The sequence below is a fragment of the Anastrepha obliqua genome, chromosome 4 (assembly GCF_027943255.1).
Source record: "Anastrepha obliqua isolate idAnaObli1 chromosome 4, idAnaObli1_1.0, whole genome shotgun sequence".
Classification (NCBI taxonomy): Eukaryota; Metazoa; Arthropoda; class Insecta; order Diptera; family Tephritidae; genus Anastrepha; species Anastrepha obliqua.
The window spans coordinates 79,416,444-79,435,164 of NC_072895.1; the positions used below are offsets into that span (position 1 = coordinate 79,416,444).

General features: G+C 35.5%; 1 protein-coding gene across 1 annotated transcript; it reads left to right on the forward strand.

Moving 5' to 3' along the window:
- Positions 1–3,186: 3,186 nt before the first annotated feature.
- LOC129244993 (lipase 3) lies at positions 3,187–17,311 on the forward strand. Its single transcript, XM_054882931.1, has 5 exons — positions 3,187–4,151; positions 7,600–7,758; positions 14,705–14,789; positions 16,813–16,958; positions 17,025–17,311. The coding sequence occupies exons 1-5, from the start codon at positions 3,399–3,401 to the stop codon at positions 17,175–17,177; spliced, it is 1,296 nt and encodes a 431-aa protein (XP_054738906.1). The 5' UTR covers positions 3,187–3,398; the 3' UTR covers positions 17,178–17,311.
- Positions 17,312–18,721: the final 1,410 nt, after the last annotated feature.

Consider the following 18,721-nt stretch of genomic DNA (forward strand, 5'->3'; position numbering starts at 1 on the left):
TTGTCGGATAAATTAGCATAAAATGTTGAAAAATTTATTAGCTGAAATTACTTTAGCTCATACGACGACGACGTGCAAGGGTGACTAAATGCATTTACTTTTGAAATCATTGCACATGATTTACTTGTTTTATTACTGATTTTTTTTTTTTTAATTTTAATTTGAAGTGTATGCAGAAAGGCTTTTGATTTTGTAATTTAATTGAGAATGAAATATATGAGAGAATTTGTTTTAAGACGATCAAGTACTTTTATGAAACTAGCGGTTATACTAATTGCCTTAAAATAAATTTTACAGAAATTGATAAATTAAAGAAGTGACTAAATAATTACATTTTATATACCCGGCGTAAGTTTTCATTGGATTGTAAGCAAAGGCAAATTAATATTGTCCGCCTATTGTCATATTTATTGTAGTATAGTTAAATGATTGTTATAACATTCCGCAAGAAGGCCCCATTCGATATGACAAAATTTAATATTCCAAAATTTTGTAATATTCGCATACTTTCTTTGACGTCATCCACCATAATAGATGTTCCTCATTAGTTGCTGACACATCGAATTATTTGAAATTTTGAACGCAACCGTTAAACTGAAGGAGGACGGACTTATTTTCCGATTTGATTTATTTCATTTCAATTTTATTGCAGTCTATGTTACAAAAATCTTACAAACTTCTAAAGTGAATATAGAAATACATGATCTCTTACGGCCTACAAAAATAAGCAAATCGACATACATAATTAATGTTTATTTAAATAATTTAATAAGTAAAAATGTTAAATATTGTTTAGCTAAAGAGTTATATTCTCTCAAAGTTCTATTTACAGGAGCATAAAAGGCATAAACAATTCCAACTCGCTCCAAGAAGAACAGAACATTATACCGCTGATTTCCATATACTTATAAAGAGTACTCAAATTAGAGGTGTCGGATTTTAAGTTGTGCCGTAATTCGGCTATCAGTAAACACCAATTTTGAATGACTCGCTAGAGGAATTCAGTCGTTATCTCGTGAAAAACTTAAGTAATGTATGCTTTCAATGCCTCAATCAAAGCTCGTTTATCCACAAAGCATTTATACTTTATATACCCCCCAAATAAAATTCCAAAGGTGTGACATCACATGATCTTGGTGGCCAATCCACTGGTTCGAGACGAGAGATAAATTGCTCACCGAAACGACGACGCAGAAATCCATTGTTTCACGGGATGTATGGCACATTGCGCCTTCTTATTGTCATTTATCATGGCGTGATAGCTTTTGCCACTCACTGTTACATTGGCGCGAGCCTCGTCTTTGAATATGGGCCTACTCGTATTGTTGCTTTCAATGGATGTAATGGCTGTTCTTGAATAGCTTCGGGTTGCTCTTCGGCCTCAAATCTGGCCTAGTTTCCTTTTTCGAATAGGTTTAGGTTTAGATTATACTGGCTGGCGGAAGCCACGCAGAGGACATTTTGGTCCATAACGATACCAGATCAGAGTCCTATTGAGCAAAAAAAGGTACAACACTCAAGAGGCGCGTACTGTTCGCGAATTTTAGGAGTCGCTCAAGCTCCAGTTCAGGGATAGCTTCTAGCCTTTCAAAGCTGAGAACACCCAGGTAGCATAGTCTAGTTTTCGAGAGAGCAGGACAGTAGCATAGAAGATGCTACAGAGTTTCTCTTGTAGCCGGCTCATAATATTTTCTGCAAACATCGTTAGATTTAACTTATAAACGTGTGCTGCAACTAGGCAGTGCCCTGTTAGTTTACCAACAGGGTTCTGCAGTTCCTTCTATCGAACGATATAACCGATTGAGCATACTTGTCATCATATACGTGTTTACACATGATCCTGGCAACTTTGAAATTGGTTAAGCTAAGCCGTCTGCCTTTTGCTTTTCTAAGCATGCGTTCCTCTAGTTCTTTTTGAATTGTGCGCAGGGGTTTAAGTATCTGACTTGATCCCCTGCATCTTTAGCTATTCCATCCACTGGCTCATTTTCCTCTATACTTTTATGCCCAGGAACCCTCACTCAGATAAAATATTCTTTATTTACCTCTAATCTTCTTTTTTTAATTTTGATAATCTACTTTCACTAGATTTTATTTTCCAAAAATTGTTGAGCTATCAGACACCATCTCTTAGATATCTTATAGAGATGTACAATGCACAATATTGCCAAGTAAAATATATTTAACAAATATTGTTAAATGTAAAGCATTTAAAATCTACATATTGCCCTTGCAAATCAATGTCTGCTCATATTTTAAATATTTATTTACTTTCATTGAGTATAGGGTGATGTTTTCACACTTTTAATTTGACATATTAGAAGAATACCATTGCTTCAGTATGCGCCCTTTTACCTATATAACGGTACATATCAATCATAAAAATCGGACATGGAATAAATAATTTATAAGAGCAAAGAAACTGTATATTTTTCCTTGCAGTCGAATAAGATTTTTCAATTCTTCTCAAGCTAAGTGTTCAAAAACGATTGGCAGTTTTAAATTTTCTCTTTACAAGCATACCTTAGTGCAAGCATTCAAGTAGGAATTTATGCTGACATACATGAATATTGCTTAGTTTACTTAAAACACTGTGTATTATCCTCCTCAGCTGAAATGCCGAATGACGAGCAAATATAGGTGAAGCGCACTTGAGCAAAATGATCGTTGAACAGTCAGTAATGAATCGGCGCACAAGCTACATATCGCTTACTATACCCGCAGTTGAAAACAACAACGAAAGTCTTGAATTAATTATCGATAATCGGATGAGACTTAACAAGTGACAACAAAATCTTTTGGCGCGTACAGACTAAGAATATAGGATGAAAAATCAATACGAGTATAAAATGGAAACCATGGAAGTTTACAAAAATAACAGCTGGCAAAAATTATATAAATAATTATATTCTTATAAATGTGATCATAATAACTAGTACCATATTGGCGAGAAATTAAAAAGAAAACCTTCCACAACGTAGCGGAAGCAAACTACGAAATTGATCTGCGCATGCATCTTCACCAGCACGGCATGCCTTCAAGCACAGATATTATTTTTCATAAGACTAGTCATTAATCTTTCGCTGCCATAACAAATTATTGTGACAATGAACTTGAATTAAGTTGAATTGAATTAACTTTCTTAATTTTGGCTATATATTTCTTATTTCAAAAGTGACAGTTGAATGGGAAAGATCTATGCAAATCTCGCGCGACGTTACAAAGTATTCTACATATACGACGTAGCAAAAAAAGTTAAATTTATACTGTGTCTCAAGTGTTTATGAGTACTGATGTATTGTAAATAAAAATATTTGTGATAAAAAAAATTAAACAAGGCACTTCAAATTACTTTGCAATTCGTGACGGTCTATGACAATTTTTCGTCTACTTCCGAAATGTGTTCGTGTAACCTTGACACAAAAATATCACTCATACACCCAACGTTCGGTAACTCAAAGCGGGATGACGCTCGCCTACTACACTGGAACACATGCGTGCCATATAAATGTGTACTCCATGGACTGCTCCTAATGCTCACATTTTTCGTTAGTGTTCGTAGCTTTACTCCCGCCTTTTCCAAAGATCTAGTTTGCCAGATCATCACTTCAAATCAATATGCCTGCGAACGTCATACGGTGCACACTGCAGATGGCTATGAGCTCACACTTCATCGCATTCCATCGAAAAATTATACACAACGCCACTATCATCGACCCCTTATTCTCATGCATGGACTGATTGGCTCTGCCTCGGATTTTGTGCTACCTGGTCGCGCTCGTTCTCTCGGTTGTATTCTACACGAACAGGGCTACGATGTGTGGTTGCCTAATGCTCGCGGCACCACTTACTCCAAACGACATTTACATATGGATTCGTCTAGGGCAAGCTTTTGGAATTTCACCTGGCACGAGATTGGCTATTTTGATTTGCCAGCCATTGTGGATTATGTGCTCGAGACGACAGGTCATCAGCAGGTACACTATGTAGCACATTCTCAAGGATCTACTATATTCTTCGTGCTGCTCTCTGAGAGACCGGAATATAATGAAAAATTTGTATCAGCTGCGCTTCTGGCACCGGTGGCGTTTTTAGCAAATTTACGTAGTCCACCGTTAAGGATAATGGCAGCCGAAGATGAAAAAATCGAGGTTCGCTCTTTTGCAAATAAAAACCTTATCCCTTAGTGTGTTTGCGCTGAAAACTATGTGAGATATGTATATTTGAGTAGGAGCAGTCTACAAGGAAATGGTGTTTTTGGAAAAGATTGCCTTTAGGCGAGTGAGCATACCATTCGAATATGAACCTTTTCGCTTTACGACGACAAACGTTAAATCAACTTATTCCAATTTTTTACTCACTCAGCAAAATCCCAAGAATGGGCACTTATAGGTCAAAAGTATGCGTGAGAAAAATATTCCCAGTTTCCGTTTACGTAAAAGTATTTGTGTATTATACAAGCCATTTATTTAACAGATATTGATCTTCAAATCCATGTTTGATTTTATGGTAAATTTTTGGACTCATGGCTTTTTCCACTACAAAATGTCCGAATTTTTTTAGAGATGATGTTATACATCTTCAAGCTAACGGAAGCAGGGAGCACAAACATTTTACATTTTAGCATTTCTGGGTGTTCTAATACATACATTTGTGTGTAAGTATTCTCTAAGATCTTTTACCACAGCAAAGAAACCCTTTCAGGTTTTAGTCAACGTTAATCTGTTTTAATTTTCCTCACATTTATTCACACACTTTTAGTGCAGTTTCACACACATTATTCATCGCTAATCCTCACGGCGATGCGAATGCAGCGGCCATTATCCAAAGTAATATCGCCCTTAATGCTGAGTTTCGAAACAAAGAACGAAACAAAATACACTCTGGCCCCACTTCCATCCATGCCTACTCCTCTTGAACAGATTTCCTCTCAATTCACACAATCGAGCATACAGTTACAGACACATGTGTGTATGGTACATTCCATTTCAAATGGTCTAGAAAATATTATATAAATACAAATTGAGGTTCTACATATTTTTCAAGTCGCCTTGTCTTTAGAAAAATATTATAAATAAAAGTAAAGTATTTGTATTAAAGTCTTTATATTTTTCGATTTCTTTTTTTTCATTTAATCAAATACTCTGTACAAGTTCGTTATTTGCACGAGGTTATGATACTTGGTCTTACTTAATTCAAGGTTTCTAAATTCAAAACGATTGGCTGCCGTTTTCAAGATAACGATATTTGAAATTTTTCTATGGCGTCGATGACAGCTCATTTAGGAACAACCTTACATCATGAATTTCGAAATGGAAAATAGTTAAATCTGAATCCAAAAAAGAAACTGACTTTTTTAATATTATAACTTTTTTTGCGATTAATTTTTTATGTTTTGCTAGCAAATTTACTTCAATTTTAACTTTTTATAAATAATCCCCTCAGTTTTAAAACTATTCTGCTAAAATTTTGCACAGGGCTGTATCTAGCTCCCGCAGTACTCATAATTCAGAACAATCACAAAAAAGTTTATAATTAAAATTTCTCCACTCATAATTTGTATGGAACCCACATTACAATTTCTTTCTTCATTATTACATTCCAATACTTTCTCATGTTTTAGGTGGCAGCACCACACAAAAATAATTTTAATTAAAGCTTTGTTCCTTCTTTTCAACACATTTGGTTTGATGCCCATATCTCCCTTTTATTAAATTTTGTTATTCATTTCAGTTTTTCATTAAAAGTAAATGGCAACGCATTTTAAAAATGTGATTGGATTGAAGCTTATTTACCTGCACAATTTTACAATTACATAATTTATTTTTGCAATCAATTTCGTAAAATCCAAAAAAAATATGTGGCAACACCTGTTAAAAATTTATTTATTTAATATATGGAAAATAACAATAAATTATTAAAAATATTTGTTTTTTAAGCTTGTTGAAACACCTTTCATTTGATACCTACATCTTAGTATTCAACTGAAATGTATGATGCATTGATATTTTTGCAATAAAATTCATATGGCAACACTATCAAAACCTTGGTTTTTTAATAATTTTTTTTATACAACACCCTGTTGTAATGAGGGCTACACACAAACCATCTACGAAACAACCATATGAAAAATTTTGAAATCGAGGCAGTAGTTTTTACGTTCTTATATTTAAGTATATTTAGAGATTAAAAAAAATCGTAGTACTCTTTGAGTATATTACCTGGGCTGATAAATATGTGTACTCATATGTATAGGTATGTCTCGTATTAAAATGTTTTTTTTTACAATCGTGCTATTCGTTGAGTTTAGGGCTGATAAATATCTGACATTTTATTTAAGTAGTAGTATTAGGAATAGCCAATGACGAAATAAATTTGATACGGTTTATGCTGAAAACAGGTGAACACCGTAAACGCAATCCCGACTCAGCTGTTCCGATCAAACTAATGAAAACCCCATGTAAACGAAAAGTTCCTTCCTTCCGTATCGTAGTACCGTAGATTTTATTTCACGATTTTTAAAAAAATCCCGTAATACCGACTCAGCTGATTGCTCTCTCACCACACATTGTTGCCAAGCAGTACATTTCGAAATCATTTACAAAATAAAGTTAGAAAAATGATAATTTTTGTTAAAATAGCTTAAAAATACTGTTGAATAGTGTTAAATATAGATAAATGAACTATTTGCATTTGTTGGTTTTTGGCTTTGGTTTATTAAACAATGAAAAATTGTAACCAAAAAAGCAGTTGTTTTCTACGGGCTCACGTTTAGCTCAATTTTGTGTATCTCACAGGCAACAGACAGGGACTACGAATTCGTCGATGAGTGTGGGCACCATAACGCTTCTATGAGCACTTGCAGCGTACATGCAAGAGGAATGAAATTTTTGTAGTCGAAAAGCTCAGCCTACACGGCAAAACCAGCAGTAAAGAATGTAGTCTGACTGACTTTGATCCCGAAAATGTAGTAGTTGTTGCAAAACGTTTGAACATAAAAATATCAATATGAAGATCTAGGTTTGTACAGTACAAAGCAATGAGATTTCAGGAAAGGCGATGCTATCTACAAGGTGATGCAAATCGAAAGATCTATTTTTTTTGCAAATTTCGTCATACGTCAATCATATTTGACTTATGAACTTGATGCATGTATACAATTAGACAAGCAATGAAGTCAAAATACAGATTTTAAACATCAAACACACTTTTTTTATTCAGTAAAAAAGTTGAAAGTAATCTTAAGAAAAATTACCATCGACGATTTGAAATGGAATGCACCATAAAACTTTCCATTTATACAAAAGCGAAATTGCGTGAATATTGAATTTCTTTTTATATGTACTTTTACACAATTTCCGGTCTGTCTCTGCTACATCCGGGCCACCTGTTCTTCGCTCCTATTTACTTGGCTCTCCAATTCACATGCAAATGTTACTTTGCTGGGCATTAAAAAACACATGCGAAACAATTACAACTACTCACAATTACCGTTATGCTATTGGGCACCAACACCACAACCATACATTGCTACCATTATCGCACAAATTGTGGACTGTGCACATCCCTATTCTCACACACCCACTGCTCGACTTGTAGGTGCTCCTAAATCATTTGGGATTACACGAACTTTTTCCATCGACCGCTCTAAATCAACTGGGTGGGCACTTACTCTGCGGACAAGCTGCGCCCACACAGAATCTCTGCCTGCTGCTTACCTTTCTCTCAGTGGGATTCAGCGACTACGAAATGGATCGCGTGAGTATAAATTTAAACTTACTCCTAGTTTTATAGATATTTTTTTAGAGTTAAAATATTGTCAAAATCCAGCACAATGAAGCACCTACATATGTATGTATGTACATATGTATGCACACTTTTGCATCAATACATACACACACCAAAGACACTTAAACGTTACAAAAAGTATTATGCCCAGTCTGAAAATATTCGAGTTTCTTTTGTCTATTTTTTAGCCAACTATCCACTTCATTTAATTTCTTTTTGTGCGGTTGCATGCGAGAAAGTTTTCAGAATTTGCATTTTTATGCATCTAACTTTGAAGTGTTTTGCAACCTATGGTATGGATGCATTTTGGTAAAGAGAAAAAGGCAGAAAAAGAAAGATATGGAAAAGTTTTTTGACTAAGAACTTCATTAAAATACAAAGAGCAGCTCTTTAGTAGCCTCAGAATAGTAGATACATATGTAGGTACATATATTTATTTTGAAATATATATTGTAATTGATATTAAAAACCACAACATCATGCAATAGCGGAGGTATGTAAATGTGGCCACACTAGGACTGCTTCCCAAATTTAGCTTAATAACTTTTTAGTTTTTGGTCGCACTCGACAGGCAATAGCAAACCTCTGAATGCCTGAATGTATTTCTGCCATAAAGAAGCTCCTCAGAAAAAACCATCTGCCACTCGGAGGCGACATAAAACAGTTTTTTTGAACAACATGAAGGCCCACGTAACAAAATGGAGGAAGAGCTCGGCCAAACATATAAAAAAATAATTCTTATAATATAAATAAACGATAAATGTGGCTTTGCTTATTTAAAACTTAGGTTGTGTATACCCTCTACTCAAATATGAACGAGACGTTATCAATAAAACGGTCCGCGGATGACATATGGCAAAATTAAATTTTTTGTTTTTTGGTAGGATTGTTATAAGCTTACATGGCAAATTTCAGCGTGATATGTCACATAGTTTGTTTTCTGTGCTACTGTAAACAAGTCAAGCTCAAGTGTGTTCTTCGAATTTAACGATGGAAATTCAAGTTGAACAAAGAATTTGTTTGAAATCTTGTTATTCCAACAAACTTTCGGCTTCAGACGCCTTAAAAATGTTGCAGACAACCTATGAGGACTCTGCTCTATCGCGTGCACGTGTTTTCCAGTGGTACAAATTGTTCAAAGAGGGCCGTACCTCAACCCAAAAAACCACGCCAAAGTCGCTCAAAAATTAAGGTTATGCTGACTGTTTTTTTTTCGATTACGAAGGTGTGGTGCACTCGGAGTTCCTTCCGCAAGGCCGATCGGTTAACGCTGAATATTATTTAGACGTTTTAAAGCGTTTGCGCGAGAACATTCGTCTTAAAAGGAAGGAATTGTGGGACAACTAGTCATGGTTCTTGCATCTCACGATAATGCACCAGCTCACACATCACGTCTTGTTCGCGATTATTTGAACAAAAATAATGTTAATATCGTTCCGCAAGCACCGTATTCGCCTGATATGACTCCATGTAACTTTTTCCTGTTTCCCAAGCTCAAGTTGCCGCTCCGTGGAAAACATTTTGAGACAATTGAAGTCATAAAAGAGAATTCGAAGAACACACTCGAGCGTGACTTGTTTACAGTAGCACAGAAAACAAACTATGTGACATATCACGCTAAAATTTGCCATGTAAGCTTATAACAGTCCTACAAAAAACAAAAAAATTATTTTTGCCATATGTCATCCGTGGACCGTTTTATTGATAACGTCTCGCTCATACTTGAGCAGAAGGTACATTTTAAAAATGTTGGTAGACAAAAATTGCTTGGACGGCAACCATGACCATGACGCATCCACCTTCAGGCGTATTCCATAGCACAATTAGTACTCGTAATCGAACAATTTAGACTCGGTTTCAGAAATTTGATTGTTGACAATCAGTATTTGAGAAAATTTATTTGCTATAATCAATAATTAATTGATTACTTTTTTATTGTTTTATGAAATTATTAAAAACTATTATTTTTGATCACATTTTGTTTGAAAACTATGTATGTATAATATATTTTTGTTTTAAATTTTGTCTCCATTTAATTTTTTTTATTTTTCACATTTTGGATAGATGGAAAATTTTGAAAAAAAATTCTGATCAAGTTTTCTCAACCCTTTCTTTGGTACTTGAGATGCCAATATTAGCGGAAAATGGTGATCCCGGAACTTCGGAATATTTTTAATGTAGTAGGGTGCCCTATTTAGTACCCATTTGTAATATTTCATTTTATTTTTTTAGGGTTTTAATTTTTTAGAAGGGTTAAAAATATTCAAAAATAATACAAACCCGTTTGCAAATTCAAATCCATTTTTAAAACTGTTAAAAGTCGAAAGCACGTGCAGAGGTACATTTACTCAAATCGTCATAACTTTTGCAAATATTAAGCCTTGGCGATAAAATTTGGTAGGAATATTAATCACGGATGTGGCAACCTACAAAAAAATCTGAAATCAGTTGACTTAGAGCGTCACCTGGCGGTTGTTCAGGGAATTTTCGATCAAGGTGGTATACAAATGGACGTTATAAAAGATTCTGTTCCTTTTTTTATCAAGAAGGAGTATTAAATTTTACTAAGGTATGCAAAATTTTTTAAATCTGGTAATACTTTTAATTTATTTCCGTAAGATAAATGTGTTAATTGTTATTTTTAATTGTTTTATAGAACCACTAAACCTGTAATGAAATTATTTCTGTTGCAAATTATTTACTTGCTAATACCTTTTTAATCATTTAATAAGTTGTTTTACAAATTAATTGATCAACGTCCGACTCTACTGGGAGAGAGAAACAGGTGATTTTTACGATTTACTTGCAGAAATTTCTTTACTCACAGTCATGTTATTTCGATTAAAATAAAAGCGGAACTAAAAGTGCTTACGGAAGAACAAGAAATGACAATAAGACAAATTCCTGTGCTATGTAAACATATGAACTAAGCACTTGTAGAAAAATATCAACTCTCTGTAGGTTTTTTGCACTCAAATCTAAATGGCAATAAAATTGTGAATTTGTGCCAACAAAAGAAGAACGGAAACTGCCAGGAAAGCTCTAGTGTAAACGGAAGCGGATATGAAAACGAGAAGTTCACTTTGAAACCCCAGCAGAACAATCCTGGCTAGTGAAAAAAATTGCTGGTTAAGCACTAGTACAATTCCACCAAATCTGAACCAATTTAATTCTTACAAAGCACGAAATACGTATGTGGGTTAGAAGTACAAGTGTTCTGACACATTCTGTATAAAAGATATCTAAATTACGGAGGAACCTAAGTATTAGGGATATGAAAGCAAATGTGCTCGAGGAGAAATAGAGAGTTAATTACACCCATTATTATGTCGAGGAGTGAGAAGAGAGTGAAAGAAATAGTACATAATTATCCCACTTTGAAGGTATTTCACGTTCTCTTCTATATGGGGGAATGGGTCAGCTAAGTTCAATGAGCGAAGAGCAAAGCATACACACATTTTTTAAACACCTTCTAGCCTATGGGGATGGCACTCAATACAATAGCTCAATAGGTAGCTTAGGGCGCACTGACGTCGTGAATAACTTAAGAGTCTATGGATCCTTGAAATCGGGGCTAAATCGGTGAATAAAGGTAATCACTAAGCATCACTTAATAATAGAGTAGTTTAGGTAGCTATTAAAAGGAAGTTTCGAGTCAAAAACCACTCCAATTTTGGTTATCTTGAATAGTCGAATAAGAGGTAGGGATAACGACATGTAATTTAGAGATGGTCCTATGAGAAAAGTTAATCATATTCAGCTGTAAGCCATTCGTATGACACTAATCTAAGATATTGTCGAGTTTAGATTAAATCTTAACGGATTCGAAATGATTTGAACCGATAGAATAAATATTATATACAAATCATCAGTATACAATAGAAATTTAGTGTAAGAAAAAAGGAACCGAAATACTCCTAGGTAGTCAGCCTGGCCAAAGTTCTGAAATAGCTTGAATGCGTGCAGCAACAACGACTACATAGTATGTAATTACGTTGAGGTAGCACTGATTTAAAATAAAAATTTTGAATACAAAGCCACATTGGCCAACTTAGAAACCAAAATTGAGTGGCAAACTTTGTCAAAAGCTTCTCGTCGTTTACAGCCGACACACAAAGCTCGGAAAATGTTGATAAATTTGTGACATATCTGCCAGACATTAAACCATTTTGGTTCTCGAAAATCAAACATTTGAATGTGTTTGACAATTGACTCAAATAACTTTCAAGTCGACAACTTGGCGACAGGCCTGTAGTTAGCAACATTTTTTGAATGTTGTATAAGTACAAAGATTATTCGCATAGGAGCATCGACTTCGCCAGCACTTCTTCGAGAATGGAGCAGCCAGGCTATAGGATCGGGAAACTAGCTCTTAATTACTGAAAATGCCAATTTGAGTCAATGGTATGCGACAATGTTTACCCACTTTTTTTTGACTGAAATTAAAGGCGTGTGCCTAAACGAACTATGCCTGGTGTAAACAACAGATATTTTGCAAGTTAAATTCGGAGATTGTCTCTCAACTCCCTTGGCCATGTCAATTCGCCGCATCGTACAGGGTTTGATCGAAAAGTAATGAGCCTTCCCGCGTGGAGCGTCTGCCAAGCGATCAACCGAATCGGCTGGTGAGGGAAAATGATCGTTGGACCTTCCCCTTTCACTAGAAACCGGTCCCAGTTCGCTGGCACCAGCGGTGCAGTCAACATCGCTCCGCGCGTGAAAGCTGTTTTAAAAGTGTGTTAGGATTTTGCAACGTTACTCGATCAAATTTTGCGTAAAGCTAAACAAAACGAGTACCGAAATCATTGGGCTACTCAAGGAGGCTTACGGGGTCCAATCTCTGTCCAGTGCCCAGTTAAAACGGTGGCACAAGTCCTTCAAGGAAAGCCGGGAGGACGTCGAAGGCGAACAGCGATCTGGAAGGTCTTCGACGACGCAAACACACGAAGATGTGAACCGGGTTCGTGAATTTTTGAACATTGACCGTCGTGCTAGTCTACGTGAGATCAGTGAAGAGTTAAATTTAACTTATTACAATGTGCGGAAAATCGTGACCGGAAAACTTGAAATGCGCAAAGTGTGCCAAATTGGTTCCAAAGGTTATGACTGATGAACAAAAGCAATTGCGTGTGAAAAAGAATCGTGAAGTATTGGAAAGTGACGAACAGGATAATACTTTAGACAATTGTATCACAGGAGATGAAACCTGGTGCTTTGAGTACGATCCTGAGGGCAAGAGAGAGAGAGTGCTGAGTGGCGCACGAGCCAGTGCAAAATCCTAACACACTTTTAAAACAGTTTTCACGCGCGGAGCGATGTTGACTGCCCCGCTGTTGCCAACGAACTGGGACCGATTTCTAGTGAAAGGGGAAGGTCCAACGATCATTTTCCCTTACCAGCCGATTCGGTGGATCGCTTGGCAGACGCTCCGCGCGGGAAGGCTCATTACTTTTCAATCAAACCCTGTATATTCGATTTAGGTGCATTCAAAATTTTAAGGGATGTACTGAAAGAAATATCAGACAGACATTCAGCGTCTTAAAGTGAAATTGGCCGAGCCAAAATCGTCAAACAAGCCTTGAAACTTTCAATAAGGTACTGGAAATTTGGTTTGGCAAATTCCGCGAGAAGCACAAAATCATATCTCATGAAACACGGGCTCACCATTTATGTATCTAATACTTCTAGCGTAGTTTATATATAAAATATATATAAAAATATCCAGGGCCAGCTACCAAGTTACTTATATTGTTCCTTTTGTGCACTATTAATATCTGAATTTACTATTATTGGGGAAATATAAGCGTCAAGGCTCGTGAAGTTCCTAAGGGAAAACTAACTATCCTACAATTGTGTAGTGTAAAGGTAAACTTCAAGGGTGATGCAAATCTTTGACAGATTAATTTTTGTTTTTGTTTTCTTCTACTTGCTCATGGAACGATTTTCAATTAAACAACACGTAAAAGTGTTCCAAAAGTTTAGTCGTTCTGGAAGAAGTACATTTCGTAAATTCCGCGATTTTTTCGGTCAACATTCACCTAACCGGCTAAGTTAAATGCGTCGAAACCCCTCATTTGGGGTGGTCCAATGACCACCTAGATCTTGAGAATTGACATAATTGAACTTCTTTCTCTGAAAGGACGAAGAAAGTGTGGTCCATGCCAATAAACCCAATCTTATGATATACATATATTATATATACATATAATTGGCGCTTAAATCCTTTTTGGGTGCCAAATTCCTTCTTCTAATATATTTGTGACGTGCGTCTTAGTGTTCTTCCACAAATGGAGGGACCTACAGTTTTAAGCCGACAGCGAATGGCAGATGGTTTTTATGAGGAGCTTTTTCATGCCAGAAATTCACTCGGAGGCTTACCTGCCTAGGGGCGACCTCTAACAGAAAAAACGTTTTCTATCATTTGTGTTCCAGCCCGGGGTTTCGAAACCTGGGTACTACCGAATGATAGTCACGCACCAACCTATTCGGCTACAGCGGCCACCATAAATGATTAAGTTATGGATTTCAATGTGTGCATCGTGTGTTGCCAGAAGAATTGTGATGGCATTTTTATGGATATTTTATTTCATACATAAATGCCATAGACTAAAAAGCAAGATGAAGTAAAAAAAATCATTTCGAAATATTTTACAGCCTTTTATTTATAAATGAAAATCTGCGGTCTTTATTAATCACCCTGTATAATATTTATAAATAAATCGTGGCTTAAAAAATTATGAATTTCAGTCGACTCAGAAATATTTTTTATTTTCGTTTTTTTTTTCATTTTTTTTTTCATTTTCACAATATCATAATTGGCTTTATAACCATCAACTTCCTGAGCTGCAGTCCATTTTTTATGTAGGTATAAGTGTATCATGCTACAGTTTAACAAAATTTGATTTTCATTTCACAGAATCTTTTTCCTCGCATTTTTGAGACGACTCCGGCTGGTATATCGCGCAAACAATTTCAACACTTTGGTCAACTTATTAAGTCAGGTAATCGAAATAAAAACAAATCAATCAGAATGTTTTTGCCAATGAGTTATGGTCATCTATTTTTTGCCACTTTAAAAATTTTATATTGTAATATATGTAGTTTTATATGTATATATGTACATATCACATATACTCGTAGTGCCACCGCATTTTGTCGTTTTTTAAGTAGTGGAATGGAAGTCGATGAAAAACTGATGTAGCTTTAGAGTCGCTCATTCCTTATATGAAAATAAATTAATAATATTAAAAAAATCCCCATACTCATACTTAAGGGGTTATATACCTTGTGGTCCGGTGAAATTAGCGAAAGTTGGGTTTTTTTTAAAGATATGTAGCAATAATTTTATTGTATAAAAGTTTTTATTATTAGATATTACAATGTTTAAAGAAAAAAAAAGGCTTTGTTTGTGTAAAAATATTTAAAAATGGCGGAGTTATGGCGTTTTCCCCCAAGACCCTTTTTTTGGAAGAGGCTTGCGGTGGACGCGATTCAAGTCCACCAAGTCAACTGAAATCAAAAAATCGAAAAGATTTCATTAGTATAGGGTTATATCTTCTTAGTGAACGATCAATATATTAAATATTTTGATTTTTGTGAAAATAGGAACATGTTTTTAAAAAACTCCACTTCTACAGTCCTAAAATTGGCATTAAAAAATTCATATCTGCAAAATAAAAATTTATACATAAAAAGTTGATCGTTCACTAAGAGGCGACATCAATTACGAACAATTTAAAAAAAAATTATAAAAATCGGTTGAATACTTTTTTTGCAATCGCGTCCACCGCAAAAGCATTTTTGGAAAAACACGTTTTTGAGATAATCGCGTTTAAAGTTTCAAGTTTAGTTACGTTACGTTGTGACGACGCACAATTTAAAACGCTGTAACTTTCGATCTATTGCTCAGATCTCTATGAAATTTTTGGAAAATGTTCTCAAGGGATTGTACTTTACGATAAAGAAATAAAATTTATTTTGATTTTTTTGAAAAACACAAGGTATATAACCCCTTAAGACTAAATTTTTTTTTAATTAGAGTCCAGCTTGTCACTTTCCTCGATAATGGCTGCTTAGAATTCCTTCACGATATTACACATATATCTTTTTCTGCATATATGGTACAAATGTATATCGCACACAAGAGTTCCCCCGATATATTTTCCACTGGATTAGCATCTGAGGAGCATGCCGGCTATACAAGTAAATTAATTGAATTCGCTGTCATCCACTGCTTTATTTGTCTACTTGTCTCGTTCAAATATTCAATTGTTCTTATGGTTGAAGCACCTTCTTCTGTTCGAAGAAAGATGGAACTTTATGCTATGTCTATGCCGTCGTTAAGCTCATACAGCTCAATAGCCTGTCATACTCATACAGCCTGTGATACTCGCCAACGGGCAAAAGTCCGAAAATCTTCCATAGAATCTTTCTCTCAAACACTCCAAGTGACGCCTCATCCGATATTGTCATTGTCAAAGCTTCATCGCCATAAGGTAGGACGGGGATGATGAGAGCTTTGTAGAGCGTTAGTTTGGTGCATCGTGAGAGGACTTTACTACTCTCAGAAAGAAACTCTCTGTTGGATTTTAATGCTGATTCGTGAAAAGAATGCTGGTTCCATAAAGTTTGAAGCAATTCGGAATGGGTTTGGTCACAGTTCGGGAAATTTGTATTCAATTCCTCTTAATCAGCTTTCTTTTTCGTCCGTCGTTTTTCTTAGTGCCATAGGTCTACGGATCTTTTAAAGAATTGATTTCCCATCAGTAAGTCCACCCAATTTACAACGCAATGACATTAACTTCCAAACTGCCTCTTTTCGAATTCCCGTAACGCTTTTTTCTGTAATCATTTCTTAACTAAATTATTATTTATAGTCTTTAAGGCAAAATAACCTAGAATTTCGATGAAATATTTGCGAATGAAAGTCCAGCACACAGGAAAAGTAGAAGACATATTTCATACTCATATAAGAAAAATTACATCCTAGTGTGGAATTATTTAACCTTTGTTGGTGTCTTTTAGGCAAATTCCAGCAATATGATTACAATTCGAAAAGTGAAAACATGCGCCATTACAAAAGCAAAACACCACCGCAATATAATCTACGAAACGTCCGCGTTCCACTGCACCTATTTTTTGGCACACGTGATTTACTTATGACCAAAGAGGTGAGTTGATAAGCGTTAACAAAATTCATACAACTCATTTTCTTTTTTTCTTTCCAAATCCCCAAGGACGTCTTGCGTCTCACCAGGAAGCTGCAGAATTCGAACTATACTTTACATGAACTACGCGGCTTCAATCACATAGATCTTTTATACTCAACAGTTGCGCCGCGACTTATTTACAAGCAGATTATTAATGATTTAAAGCACTCATATTCCTAAAAATTCACTAATGTTTTTTGTAAAATGAAACAAAGAATCAGATCTTACTGCCATTGAGCTGTGGTACGTTATGTAGATTTCAGTAAGCTAAAAACTTGATTTAACTGCCTAGTCGTAATTTAATTGTAATGAAATTAATTGTAATTGGGAAGAAATTATATTTACATTTTTATATAAGATTGGATATTTTATGGGGTCCAAAAATACATCGTAAGAAGCATTTTATGTTTTGTTGCTTCCTAATACTTCTTTATTTTCTTCCACCAGTTCTCAAAAAAGCTCATTATTTTATTATTCATAAAAAGTGTAAAAAACATCAACTGTGTTGTTTCTTTCTTTCTCAAAAAAAACCCCCATTGCTGCCCAAAAAGCAATTAAACAATCAAACGACTTTAATCTGCAGTTGATTCTCAGCTGCCGCAGTATTTCAGAAGTTATTTCGCGTCGAAAGAGTTGTTTGAAAACATGTAAATACGGGCCAATAACGTCGGATCCTTTTAACTCACTTTTACCTTTACCTTTACTTTTACTCATACTTTCACTGTTACCTTTACTTTTACCTTTACCTTTACTTTTACTTTTACTTTTACTTTTACTTTTACTTTTACTTTTACTTTTACTTTTACTTTTACCTTTACTTTTACTTTTACTCATACTTTTACTCTTACCTTTACTTTTACCTTTACCTTTACTTTTACTTTTACTTTTACTTTTACTTTTACTTTTACTTTTACTTTTACTTTTACTTTTACTTTTACTTTTACTTTTACTTTTACTTTCACTTTTACTTTTACGTTTACTTTTACCTTTACTTTTACCTTCACTTTTACTTTTACTTAGGAGAGTGGGCTTATAAGAAAACATGCGATTAGAATTGTGCGGGGTATCTTTACATGATGGGTAAAAAGGGGAATTCGCTTCGGCTGCTGGGTTTCACTAATTCTCCGAAAATTTGTGGCAAACAAATAGCTGTGTACCACTCAGAATAGACTGTTTTAAGTAGCTCTAGTGGTACAGGTGCGACATGACCAAATTCTCCCAAAAAACAGGCGACCAGTTACTTTGAGGTGATTCTTCCACGAAGAACTTTTCTGGGATTAAGCTCGTCTTGCGTTTATCCTGGATGCGTCCTCTGTTACGACCTCGTAGTTGTGCTTTGAACCACCACGGTTGAATTTTAACATTTCTGTACACCAATCGACACTAACCCTTTTTTGTAAATAGTGCTTTTTTTTGGACATTACCATGGCAGCCGGTTCTACGATAGCGGAATAACTCTGGTTTTCCCCGATTAAGGGCTGCCGCCCCATTAAACTGGCCCTGTCTAGTGGACCGTACCTTAACACTCATCTATCGTCACAGGAGCAATCCTACGCAGCAAGTCTGTTCCAAATACTTCTCTTCAGGACTGGTATCGAGCCCAACCTTGGCTCCACCCGAACTCCACCTCAGTTAGGTGTAAAAAGTGCAACAGGTAGTGCCGCCTCAAGAGCCTCGTGTTGCTCCCGCCACCAGGCGGCCCCTGCCTCAACAGCTACATCCTC

Excerpts from the sequence above, each read along its gene's own strand:
- LOC129244993 (XM_054882931.1), top strand. The coding sequence starts at position 3,399 with ATGTGTTCGTGTAACCTTGACACAAAAATATCACTCATACACCCAACG. Across the intron at positions 4,152-7,599 it reads CCGAAGATGAAAAAATCGAG|GTGCTCCTAAATCATTTGGG; the intron begins GTTCGCTCTTTT and ends CTCGACTTGTAG. Across the intron at positions 14,790-16,812 it reads TGGTCAACTTATTAAGTCAG|GCAAATTCCAGCAATATGAT; the intron begins GTAATCGAAATA and ends GGTGTCTTTTAG.